Consider the following 13,380-nt stretch of genomic DNA (forward strand, 5'->3'; position numbering starts at 1 on the left):
TCACTATATGTGAACACTCTACAATAAAAACCAAAGGTGTTTAAACAGTAAACAATTTTATCATCGTTTAGTATAAGCGCTATACGATAAAAACAAAAGGAGGTTAAAGTTAAAACAATGAAGTTCCCAAACTTGTTAACAACTCACTGGCGCATCTGCATATATACACCCATGAAGAACCTGTGTCTGATACCAGCACGACCACTTCTACATAAACTACTTCTCTACAAAAGTGCCAACAGGCAGCTTGGTTTTAGGTATTCCACACTATTTCATACAAAGAAACAACTATTTGATCAATCAAAAGTTTACTTGATTCAGAAAGCAACAGTTATTTTAAAAATATATATTTTGAAGTGATTCAAGTGACTTTCATTTGAGATCACAAAGATAATACTTCAACTGTGTCATTCATCCTTCTGTGGCTCAATTCTCTTTGCTAAATTACTATAATAATCTTACTCCTACACGCTTTTCTCCTATCCTTCGCCTCTACAGCATCACTAATCAGGTCTTACATGGAAGTGACCAGATTTCTTTAATACATTTTTTGATGATGTACACAAGGTCATTGCATGAAACTGTCACTCGCAATCACTCTATTATATCTATGTGAAAAGATCATAGGAAGCAAGAATGCATTACTAAAATGATCAATTATTATAAGTTATAATTAATTATTCTCTAGAATTTAAGAACAGGTTTAAGCCACTGAGTAATAATACAAAGTGTCCACTTTCCAAACTATCCAAGAAATGGGTTTAAGCGAACAAAAAGTTAAAATCAAATTAATCTCTCACTCTCAGTAGATGTGAGAAAAATGAGAATAAAATGAAAAGAATTCAAGCAAGTATCAATTGATAAAAGTATATCCACATCTATTACTCAAGAAACTTTACTTACCTGTTGGAGGCAGGCAGTCTTTCCAATCAAAATATCCTGCATAAATTCCAGGTTCTAAGGAGCCAACGATAGGATCTGCTTTCAACTCGATGTAATTTTCAAAGAGTCTTTGATCTAGTTCTTTCAATGAGGCCATGCTAACCTATAAACACATAATGAAGAGTATGAGTTGCCTATTTGAGGGTGATGGAAAAAGTAAAATAATGTTAACAATAAATACTTCAGACTATAATAAAAGCTCTTCTCAATTTTCCTACAAAAACTCGTGACTTTTATTTATATATTTTCAGTAATAAAGATCTCTTTCAGCATAGCTATTTTGTAGGAGAAAAAATAATCTCCATATATGGACTATAGGTCATTGTATTAGTCCGTTTTCATACTGCTATAAAGAACTGCCCAACATTAGGTAATTTATAAAAGAAAGAAGTTTAATTGACTCAATTATGTTACGCATGGCTGGGGAGCCCTCAGGAAACTTACAGTCTTGGTGGAAGGCAAAGGGGAAGCAAGGCATCTTCTTCACAAGGAGGAGGAGAAGCACCCAGTGGACGGGGAGGAGAGCCCCTTGTAAAACCATTAGATCCCATTAGAACTCACTATCACGAGAGCAGCATGGGGGAAACCGCCACTACGATTCAATGACCTCCACCTGGTCTCCCTTGACACGTGAGGATTGTGGGGATTACAAATCAAGATGAGATTTGGGTAGGGACAGAAAGCCTAACCATATCACTCATTTTTGAAAATAGTAACCTCTCATTTCTGTACACAGAGCAAGAAGCATTATAAATACTAAATTGTAATAGACAGTAAACTACAATTAAAAAGGAGCCATTTAAAATTATGTTATGTTTCTTCATATTAACTAATTCATTTGAAAAGTGTTACCAATAGAAAATAAGCCTCCTCTGACACTCTAGTAACCTCAGTGCAGCTCCCCTGGATTCTCCCTCCAGTTACAGCTCTGCCTGAGTGGTGTGCAGGTCAGGCCTTAGATTCCAAGGCAACTCCATAGGGAGGCCAGACACACGCTCACTGTCATGGGCAAAAAGAAACAGGAAAGACCCCTATTAGAAAGTCCTGTCCTTGGGACAGTTCAGCTGCGTGGACTGTGGGCTCCTGATGGGAGTGGGAGCAGAAGAGGGTAAGGAGGCTGGCATCAGCCCTACATGAGTGTGCCTGGTCTCACCAGCAGGCAGGAGGCCAGAAATGGAAGAGAGGGGAGGCAGAGGCCCAAGCATGGAGGAGATGGGAGGTCTGTGGGCCCAGGTCACTCTGCAGGGGGCTGGTGGCCATTCTGCTTCTGCAACACTGGCCTGAGAGGGATAGGCTTCTCTCCAATGCCAGGCCTGAGCTGCAACAAACTACAATGAAAAATAAACACACATCTAAGGGAGTCCGCTGCTATGCACAGGAACACCCATCGAGCAGTGAAACTCAGCTGCAGAAGAGACAAGCAACAACTTGAACAGAAAAAAGAAAGAAAACCCTCATGAAGATAAAAGTATAACACAAAACAAGATTTCTAGAGGTGAAACATACAACTTCCAAAGCTAACAACTGAGTAGATTAACAGAAGGAACTCCTGGTCACTGTTGAGACTGATCTGAAGTGCAAGGACTACTTCAAAGCATAGAATAAAAATGTAAAGACATGAAAATTATGAAGAACAAGACTAGAAGATAAACCCAGGAGCTCTAACATGCAAAAAATAGAAATTCAAGTAAAGAAATATAAGCAGCTAGAGAAAAGGTATTAATTAAACAAGCAATAGGAGAAAATTTAACTGGATCTAAAGAAAGACCCAAGTTTGCAACCTCAGTAGGCTTGCAGAGTGCCAGGCTAGACTGATAAGACAGCCCACATATCTAGGCAACTACTGTTAAAGTTTCTAGTTTCTAATATATTTATTCTAAATGAGAGAGAGAGAAAGAGAGACTGACTTTCAAGCTTCTAGATCAAAATAATAATTTACTTACAAAGAAGAAAGAACTGGTCTGACGTCAGATTTCTCACATGCAATACTGGGAGCTGAAATCACTGGATTAAAATCTACAGGAATGAAAGAACAGAACCCAAGAATCCTGTATTTGGCCGGCGTGTCATTCTCTTAACAGAGTCCGAGAAAGATATTTTTGGATATGCAAGGGTTCAAAGAGTATTTCACCCATGTAATGAGAAAGGGCTCTAACCTAAAATCAAGTAAATCAGAACGAAGAAGATGAACTACTGAGGAAAACGGTGACAGGCAATAACTGAGTTCCCTCTAGCCCTTCTCTATCTCTCTCTTTCTCTAGTATCTATAAACACAAACCAAAACAGATGATTAGAGACTCCCTCGGCATGTGAAATACAAGTGCTAAGTAAGATTTCTTCAAAGGAAGGAGGCATCCAAGAGGGAAATACTAATAATACACAATGAAGAGATAACATATCAAAATCTGCGAGAGAGAACCAGTGGCTAGAAATTTATAGCTGAAAATGTTTTAAAAGAAAGGTTTTAAAGGAGAAAAACTTAAATCACTGCTCTAATTTTCTACCCCAAGTATCTAGGAAAAGAGAAAATTAAACCCAAAGAACATAGAAGGAAAAGATAAACAACAGAAATCAATTTTTTAAAAAGGTAAATATTAAAGAAAACCACCAATGCCAAAAGTAGGTTCTTTGAAAATAGTAATAAAAATGATTAGCCAGGCATGGTGGTACACATCTGTGGTCCCACCTACTTGGGGGCTATGGTGAGAGAATTACTTTAGCCCAGGAGATAGAGGCTGCAGTGTGGTATGATTCAACTACTGTATCCAATCTGGGTAACAGAGCAAGACCCTGTCTCTTAAAAAAAATTTGAAATTTTTTAAAAATTAAAAAGGAATAACAACAAAAACGATAAGCTCCTGGGCAAGACTGATGAAGAAATAAAGAAAAAGCCCACGTATTTTGCCAAGAAACGAAACAAAAAAAGAAACATTCCTGAAGCTCCTGAAGAGATTAAAAGGACAGTAAAAGGACGTTATAGTTTTATGCCGTCAAGTCTTGACAACATACAGGAAATTGCTAATCTGCTGAAAAACACAACCTTCAAAAACTGGCACAACTAGTCCTATATTTATTAAACTAATTGAATCAATTATAGACAAGGGTTTGACAGTGAAAACTTCAGGTCCAGGTGGTTTCATCTGTGACTCTACCAAGCATGAAAAGAAGAAATTAGAGTACACACAAACATTTTCATAGAATAGAGGCTGAAAGCATTTCCTATTTTGTTTAATGAAGCCAGTATAACCCTAACATCCAAACTGTGCAAGATATAAGAAAAAAATCACACACCAATAGCCTTCATGAACAAAGACATAAAAATCCAAACAAACTATTGGCAAATAAAAACTATAAATAAATTTTAAAAGCACATCACGCAGAAGTGGTATTTTTTCAACAGATGAAAAAGCACTTGAGAAAATTCAATATACTTTCATGACAAAAATTCTCAGTAAACTAAGACTAGAAAGAAATCAGCTGTGTAAAGGGCATCTGCAAAATGGTACAAATATAGAACGTTTCTCCAGAAGATGAGGAATAAGGCAAAGTTGTCCCCTTTCACCACTATTTCAAGATTATACCAGATGTCCTAGTCCATGAGATCCAGAAAGAAATAATACCAAAAAAGAAGAAGTAAAACTGTTTTTATTAACGGAAGACATGATTACGTATTTAGAAATTCTAAGCAGGTTGACATACTAATGAAATAAGTAAATTTATTGAGGCAGCAGAGTCAATAACAAAAATCAATTGTATTTCTATATAATAGACACAGAAGAATTATAATACAATACCATAAAAAATAAAATACCCAGAAATAAACTTAACAAAAGACATGGAAAATCTCTAATGGAAACTACAAAACATTGCTGAAAGAAATTAAAGATGGCCTAAACAAACAGGATGACCAATATTGGTAATTTTCTCCAAATTCGAAGAACTCCTAAAAGGCCTTTTCTTGGTAAAAATTCACAGACTAAAATTTATATATAAATGGAAAGGACCTAAAATAGCCCAAACAATTTAAAAAGAACAAAGTTGGAAGACTCATACTACATGATATCAAGACTGACTATAAACCCATAATACATAAAACAATGCAATATTGGCATAAGGATGGACATCGTAGACCTAAACATAAAAGTTAATGTTACAAAACTTCTGGGAAAAAATATTCAGGACATTGAAGCAGGTAAAGATTCTGACAACATATGAAAGGCATTAAACATTTTAAAAGCTTGATACAGTGGATCTCATCAGTTCTGCTCAGAAGATATTATAAAAACAAAACAGCAAGCCATGAACTGAAAAAATATGTATGTGTGACAAAGGACTTATTTAGAGCCTTCTAAAAATCGTCAATAGAAAGATGATTGATCCAATTTAAAAATGAGCTGGGGTTAAACAAGCACTTCAGGAAAGAAGCTACCTGAATGTTGAGTATCTGAATATACAAGAAAAGGTGCTTAATATCATTATTAGGGAAAGCCAAATAAAGCAGCAATGAGATTGGCTAAAATAAACAAGATTGGTAATATTAAGTGTTGGCTAGGATGAAGTTTATAACCGAGTTTATGACCAACGGAGTGTACACTTGAGTTTATGTCCGACGGAGTGCACACTCGAGTTTATGTCCGACAGAGCGCACACTCGAGTTTATGACCGATGGAGCCTACGCTCGAGTTTATGACAGACGGAGCGTACACTCGAGTTTATGTCCGACAGAGCGCACACTCTCGAGTTCACGTACGACGGAGTGCACACTCCAGTTTCTGACCGACGGAGCATACACTCGAGTTTATGTCCGACGGAGCGTACACTCGAGTTTATGTCCGACGGAGCGTACACTCGAGTTTATGTCCGACGGAGCGTACACTCGAGTTTATGTCCGACGGAGCGTACACTCGAGTTTATGTCCGACGGAGCGTACACTCGAGTTTATGTCCGACGGAGCGTACACTCGAGTTTATGACCGACGGAGCGTACACTCGAGTTTATGTCCGACGGAGCGCACACTCTCGAGTTCATGTACAACGGAGCGCACACTCCAGTTTCTGACCGACGGAGCGTACACTCGAGTTTATGTCCGACGGAGCGTACACTCGAGTTTATGTCCGACGGAGCGTACACTCGAGTTTATGTCCGACGGAGCGTACACTCGAGTTTATGTCCGACGGAGCGTACACTCGAGTTTATGACCGACGGAGCGTACACTCGAGTTTATGACCGACGGAGCGTACACTCGAGTTTATGACCGACGGAGCGTACACTCGAGTTTATGTCCGACGGAGCGCACACTCTCGAGTTCATGTACGACGGAGCGCACACTCCAGTTTCTGACCGACGGAGCATACACTCGAGTTTATGTCCGACGGAGCGTACACTCGAGTTTATGTCCGACGGAGAGCACACTCCAGTTTACGACTGATGGAGCGTATACTCGAGTTTATGTCTGACGGAGCGTACACTCGAGTTTATGTCTGACGGAGAGTACACTCGAGTTTATGACCAACGGAGCGCACACTCCAGTTTACGACTGACGGAGCGTACACTCGAGTTTATGACCGATGGAGCGTACACTCCAGTTTACAACTGATGGAGCGTACACTCGAGTTTATGTCCGATGGAGCGTACACTCGAGTTTATGTCTGACGGAGCGTACACTCGAGTTTATGTCCGACGGAGCGCACACTCCAGTTTACGACCGACGGAGCGTACACTCGAGTTTATGACCGATGGAGCGTACACTCCAGTTTACGACTGATGGAGCGTACACTCGAGTTTATGACCGATGGAGTTTATAACACTCTGGAAAACTACTCAGAGTTCCTAATTGGCTTGTGCCACGACCAGCTATTGCACTTCAAGGTTTATATCCAAGATCAATGAGTACAAATGTCCACAAAGAGACTTATAAGAATATTCACCGCAACTTTATCCATAAAGGCCTAAAACTGGAGACAACCCCATGTCCATCACCATGACAATGATTAAACAAAATCTGGTTATCCAAACTCAGCAATAAAAGAAAATGAATCACTGGTCCACACAATTTGGATGAAGCTCAAAAAATTAATTTGGAACAAAAGAAGCCAGATACAAAAGACAACAAAGTGCATGGAGCTCCACGCAAAGTTCTGGGACAGACAAAATGGTTCTCTGAGGGAGCAGCTGGAATGTTGTTGAGAAGGGAGCCTACTCAAACAGGGCACAAGGGAAGGTTTTGTATTTTCATCTGGTGGTGGATGCTGGAATGTGTGCATATGTAAAAAGCCATCAATCCATAAGCTTAAGATTTGTGTCTTTTACTGTAGGTAAATTATACCTCATTTTTTAAAAAAAGAAGGGAAAAGAGGAGTTGAAAATAAATAGATGTGCAAACAGTTAATAGGCAAATGCTACAAAAAGAGAGTAGAATGGCAGTATTAATGTGTAATAAGGCAGGACCAATGTCAGGAGTACACAGCTCATACTTTTTGTTGTAAAGATTTAAACAAATAATTCAGGAAACTTGCATAGCACACTGAAAGCGAATACGTAATAAATGCTAGCAGCTATTTCTATTAACTCAACGGCCTCATTTTCACTAACACCCTGTTCACACTGGCTGCTGAACATAGATGTTAACTGGGTCTGCTTGAATCCTGCTCAAAAAGCAAGGGTCAGATCCATCTTCAGAGCAGAACTGAAAGAGATAGAGACACAAAAAACCCTTCAAAAAATTAATGAATCCAGGAGCTGTTTTTTTGAAAAGATCAACAAAATTGATAGACCACTAGCAAGACTAATAAAGAAGAAAAGAGAGAAGAATCAAATAGACGCAATAAAAAATGGTAACGGGGATATCACCACCGATCCCACAGAAATACAAACTACCATCAGAGAATACTACAAACACCTCTATGCAAATAAAATAGAAAATCTAGAAGAAATGGATAAATTCCTCGACACATACACCCTCCCAAGACTAAACCAGGAAGAAGTTGAATCTCTGAATAGACCAATAACAGGCTCTGAAATTGTGGCAATAATCAATAGCTTACCAACCAAAAAAAGTCCAGGACCAGATGGATTCACAGCCGAATTCTACCAGAAGTACAAGGAGGAGCTGGTACCATTCCTTCTGAAACTATTCCAATCGGTAGAAAAAGAGGGAATCCTCCCTAATTCATTTTATGAGGCCAGCATCATCCTGATACCAAAGCTTGGTGGAGACACAACCAAAAAAGAGAATTTTAGACCAATATCCTTGATGAACATTGATGCAAAAATCCTCAATAAAATACTGGCAAACCGAATCCAGCAGCACATCAAAAAGCTTATCCACCATGATCAAGTGGGCTTCATCCCTGGGATGCAAGCCTGGTTCAATATACGCAAATCAATCAATGTAATCCAGCATATAAATAGAACCAAAGACAAAAACCACATGATTATCTCAATAGATGCAGAAAAGGCTTTGACAAAATTCAACAACCCTTCATGCTAAAAATTCTCAATAAATTAGGTATTGATGGGACGTATCTCAAAATAATAAGAGCTATCTATGACAAACCCACAGCCAGTATCATACTGAATGGGCAAAAACTGGAAGCAGGGATGCCCTCTCTCACTACTCCTATTCAACATGGTGTTGGAAGTTCTGGCCAGGGCAATTAGGCAGGAGAAGGAAATAAAGGATATTCAATTAGGAAAAGAGGAAGTCAAATTGTCCCTGCTTGCAGATGACATGATTGTGTATCTAGAAAACCCCATCGTCTCAGCCCAAAATCTCCTTAAGCTGACAAGCAACTTCAGCAAAGTCTCAGGATACAAAATCAATGTACAAAAATCACAAGCATTCTTATACACCAATAACAGACAAACAGAGAGCCAAATCATGAGTGAACTCCCATTCACAATTGCTTCAAAGAGAATAAAATACCTAGGAATCCAACTTACAAGGGATGTGAAGGACCTCTTCAAGGAGAACTACAAACCACTGCTCAATGAAATAAAAGAGGACACAAACAAATGGAAGAACATTCCATGCTCATGGGTTGGAAGAATCAATATCGTGAAAATGGCCATACTGCCCAAGGTAATTTATAGATTCAGTGCCATCCCCATCAAGCTACTAATGACTTTCTTCACAGAATTGGAAAAAACTACTTTAAAGTTCATATGGAACCAAAAAAGAGCCCACATCGCCAAGTCAATCCTAAGCCAAAAGAACAAAGCCGGAGGCATCATGCTACCTTACTTCAAACTATACCACAAGGCTACAGTAACCAAAACAGCATGGTACTGGGACCAAAACAGACATATAGATCAATGGAACAGAACAGAGTCCTCAGAAATAATGCCGCATCTCTACAACCATCTGATCTTTGACAAATCTGACAAAAACAAGAAATGGGGAAAGGATTCCCTATTTAATAAATGGTGCTGGGAAAACTGGCTAGCCATATGTGGAAAGCTAAAACTGGATCTCTTCCTTACACCTTATACAAAAACTAATTCAAGATGGATTAAAGACTTACATGTTAGACCTAAAACCATCAAAACCCTAGAAGAAAACCTAGGCAATACCATTCAGGACATAGGCACGGGCAAGGACTTCATGTCTAAAACACCAAAAGCAATGGCAACAAAAGCCAAAATTGACAAATGGGATCTAATTAAACTAAAGAGCTTCTGCACAGCAAAAGAAACTACCATCAGAGTGAACAGGCAACCTACAGAATGGGAGAAAATTTTCACAACCTACTCATCTGACAAAGGGCTAATATCCAGAATCTACAACAAACTCAAACAAATTTACAAGAAAAAAACAACCCCATCAAAAAGTGGGTGAAGGATATGAACAGACACTTCTCAAAAGAAGACATTTATGCAGCCAAAAAACACATGAAAAAATGCTCATCATCACTGGCCATCAGAGAAATGCAAATCAAAACCACACTGAGATACCATCTCACACCAGTTAGAACGGCCATCATTAAAAAGTCAGGAAACAACAGGTGCTGGAGAGGATGTGGAGAAATAGGAACACTTTTACACTGTTGGTGGGACTGTAAACTAGTTCAACCATTGTGGAAGTCAGTGTGGCGATTCCTCAGGGATCTAGAACTAGAAATACCATTTGACCCAGCCATCCCATTACTGGGTATATACCTAAAGGACTATAAATCATGCTGCTATAAAGACACATGCACACGTATGTTTATTGCGGCACTATTCACAACAGCAAAGACTTGGAACCAACCCAAATGTCCAACAACTATAGACTGGATTAAGAAAATGTGGCACATATATACCATGGAATACTATGCAGCCATAAAAAATGATGAGTTCATGTCCTTTGTAGGGACATGGATGAAACTGGAAACCATCATTCTCAGCAAACTATCGCAAGGACAGAAAACCAAACACTGCATGTTCTCACTCACAGGTGGGAATTGAACAATGAACACATGGACACAGGAAGGGGAACATCACACTCCGGGGAATGTTGTGGGGTGGGGGGAGGGGGGAGGGACAGCATTAGGATATACACCTAATGTTAAATGACGAGTTAATGGGTGCAGCACACCAACATGGCACATGTATGTATACATATGTAACAAACCTGCTCATTGTGCACATGTACCCTAAAACTTAAAGTATAATAATAATAAAATTAAAAAAAAAAAGTCTAAAAGTGAAAAGAAAAAAATGTCTACAGGCTTCGTCAGGTGAAAATCTGCAAGTATACAAATTCTTCATTAGATGCTTATTTTTTAAGACTGGGACAGATTAAAAAAGTATTTTATATATGTAAGAGCACTCCCTGGAATTATGTAATTATACCTACCACAATAAAATTATACGCTGAAGTTTATTAACCATACCGCTCTGGTTTTCCTTTCTCAAAGGTATGAAAGAATTTGGTTGGTGGCAAATTTGGTTTGCACACTTAAATTGCAACTTATTTGCAACACATTGTTTAACTCTCTAAGAGCCTTCAAAACTAGCTCTTCTAGAATATAAACAGTCAATAAACAGAAGAAAAAGTGCTAACCTCCCAAATAGAAAAAGGCATGCAAATTAAAATACAATGAAAGCCTATTTTAACCTATCGAATTAAACATCGTAATTAAAAAGATGACAGAAATGTGATGAGATCAGCTTCCAAAAAGCAATCTGGCAATATTTACCAAGTACCTTTGGGGCTGTGAATCTACTTCAGGATTCTATCGTGAGGAAGTAATTAGACATGTGATCAAAGATTATCTTCACTTCTTAGTAACAACAACAAAAATTAAAAATAACCTTAAGGTTACTAGTATGGGAGAGGTTAAAAATACTATGTATACCCACATTAATAAATGTTATAAAGCCATAAAACACATTTTACAAAAATATTAAATAAAAATGGAAAAGTACTCACAATAGAATATATTCAGTAGAAAAATACAATGTCAAGTGAATTCAGAAAAATGTTTCTTTTTTTCTCAAATTCCTTTTCACCATGTTTCATATTTTTATAACATATAGATAGGATATATAAAGTCATGGTTACTATAAATATTACAATAGCGTCTACCTTTGGTTGGTGCATTATAGATTATTTTAATTTTTATTTTTTTTAGACTTCCCAATACTTCTCTTTTTAAAAATAATGGTTGGGTCTTACTTTTATAAGCTGAAAAAAAAAATGCACGACTGGAAAAAGACATCTCCAGGACTTGAGCAAAAGCTAAATGGTACGGCAATACTAACGAAATACTAACGAAAATGCATGCACATGGCAGGACGCTCCCTGTTGGCACATACTTCTGGATTCAAACAGCACTGAGTCCACCAACGGTTTATAACAGGGCTTATTTTTAAGGAGGAACAATGTAGAACAAGATGATTTGGATACCCTGATCTCATGAATTACCATTCAATGTGGTTTCATAAAGGCCAAAACAATGTACACTCATCAACCAGCTTCATGTCCTATTTTCATTTCTTTGGTGTACAGTTGACCCTTGAACAACATGGGTCTGAACTACGTGGGTCCACTTATACACACATTTTCTTCTGCCTCTGCCACCCCTGACGCAGCAAGACCAACCTCTCCTCTTGCTCTTCCTCAGCCTAGTCCACATGAAGATGAGGAGGGTGAAGACTCTCACAGTAATTATTCACTTCCACTTCATGAAGTGTTAATATATTTTCTCTTCCTAATAATTGTCTTAACATTCTCTTTTCTCCAGCTTATTACAAGAATACAGTATGCAACAGATATACAAAATACATGTTGATACGCTGTTTTATTCATAAGGCTCCCAACCAACAGGAGGCTACTAGTAGTTAGGTTTTGGGGTAGTCAAAAGTTATATTTAGATTTTCGACCGCACAGGGGGTTGGCACCCCAACCTCTGAGTTGTTTAAGGGCCAACTGTATTATCATGAGACCAGTTTTATTCTTTAAGATGCGTGGTGCTGGACCAGAAAGCATTCCGGATTTAGAAATGAGAAAATGTAACTTTGAGTCCTGCCTTGCTGTGCTCTTACAGGTCAAGTCCTTGACCTCTCTGGGTATCTTTCTCTATGAAGATTATGGAGCTGATGATACCATCCCTGATTTCGTGCACCAAATAAAAGTGTATGTATAAAATCATTCTAGCTTCAAATGTCACTGATCATTACACTTTAATAATCCCTTAAAAACATTTGTTTGTCTCCTGTTCCTATATTAAGACTAATTTATCTCCATGTTCCAAGGTGAGGAACAGGTGAAGGGAATGAAAAACTGGCCGTTTCATGCCTCTCCTGGTAGAAGTACCAGTAAGAAAGCGGGAGGAAATATACCCAGAAGAAACACTTGGCCAACCCTGGCTCACAACAGAAGAGTCTGAGAGAAGGTCTCATGCCCAGTGACTGACGTGAGGTCCCCCTATGAGAGACCCTCATCTTCAATGCGGAAACAGAGGGAATGAATAAACCATCCACTGTGACCTGTGCCCTGTGATTCTTCTGGGATCGATGCCTCTGGAATTATTTGTCTTTTGGAGGGAAAACTATGAAAAACAGTGGCAGAGTCAGCAGACCTTTCCCTTTGATGCCAGAAATACACTTTACTTGGTTGGAATCATGAAATTAACAGATTCACAAATTAATAAAATCAGTGCAAATGTTATCGTCTAAATCTAGTTTACTATCTATTCATTTTAAACACAACTGAATTTCAAAATATTCAAGATGGTCGATGAAAAAAAATCCAAATTCTGAGTGGGAAAAAGCCTACCATTTGTACTGCTAAATCTCCAGATCCTTTGTATTATCTTGGTCTCAAAATGATCTGGACAAAGACAAGGAAGGATATGAAAAAATCTTTTTTAAAATTAATTTAATTCTACTTCTTAATGATATAAAGTGAAGCAACAGTTCCTACTGCAAGAAACCTAGAGAAAACCAAGCTTGCTT

General features: G+C 38.3%; 1 protein-coding gene across 7 annotated transcripts in view; it reads right to left on the reverse strand.

Moving 5' to 3' along the window:
• The window catches only part of EXOC2 (exocyst complex component 2), a 199,190-nt gene that overhangs the window by 46,303 nt on the left and 139,507 nt on the right, over positions 1-13,380 (reverse strand). For all 7 annotated transcript variants that reach the window (XM_030817227.1, XM_030817224.1, XM_030817226.1 and 4 more), the window contains one exon: positions 904-1,045. In XM_030817227.1, coding sequence (XP_030673087.1) covers positions 904-1,045 — 142 coding nt within the window. The remainder of the gene's footprint in view (positions 1-903; positions 1,046-13,380) is intronic.

The sequence above is a fragment of the Nomascus leucogenys genome, chromosome 8 (genome assembly GCF_006542625.1).
Source record: "Nomascus leucogenys isolate Asia chromosome 8, Asia_NLE_v1, whole genome shotgun sequence".
NCBI classification, from domain to species: Eukaryota; Metazoa; Chordata; class Mammalia; order Primates; family Hylobatidae; genus Nomascus; species Nomascus leucogenys.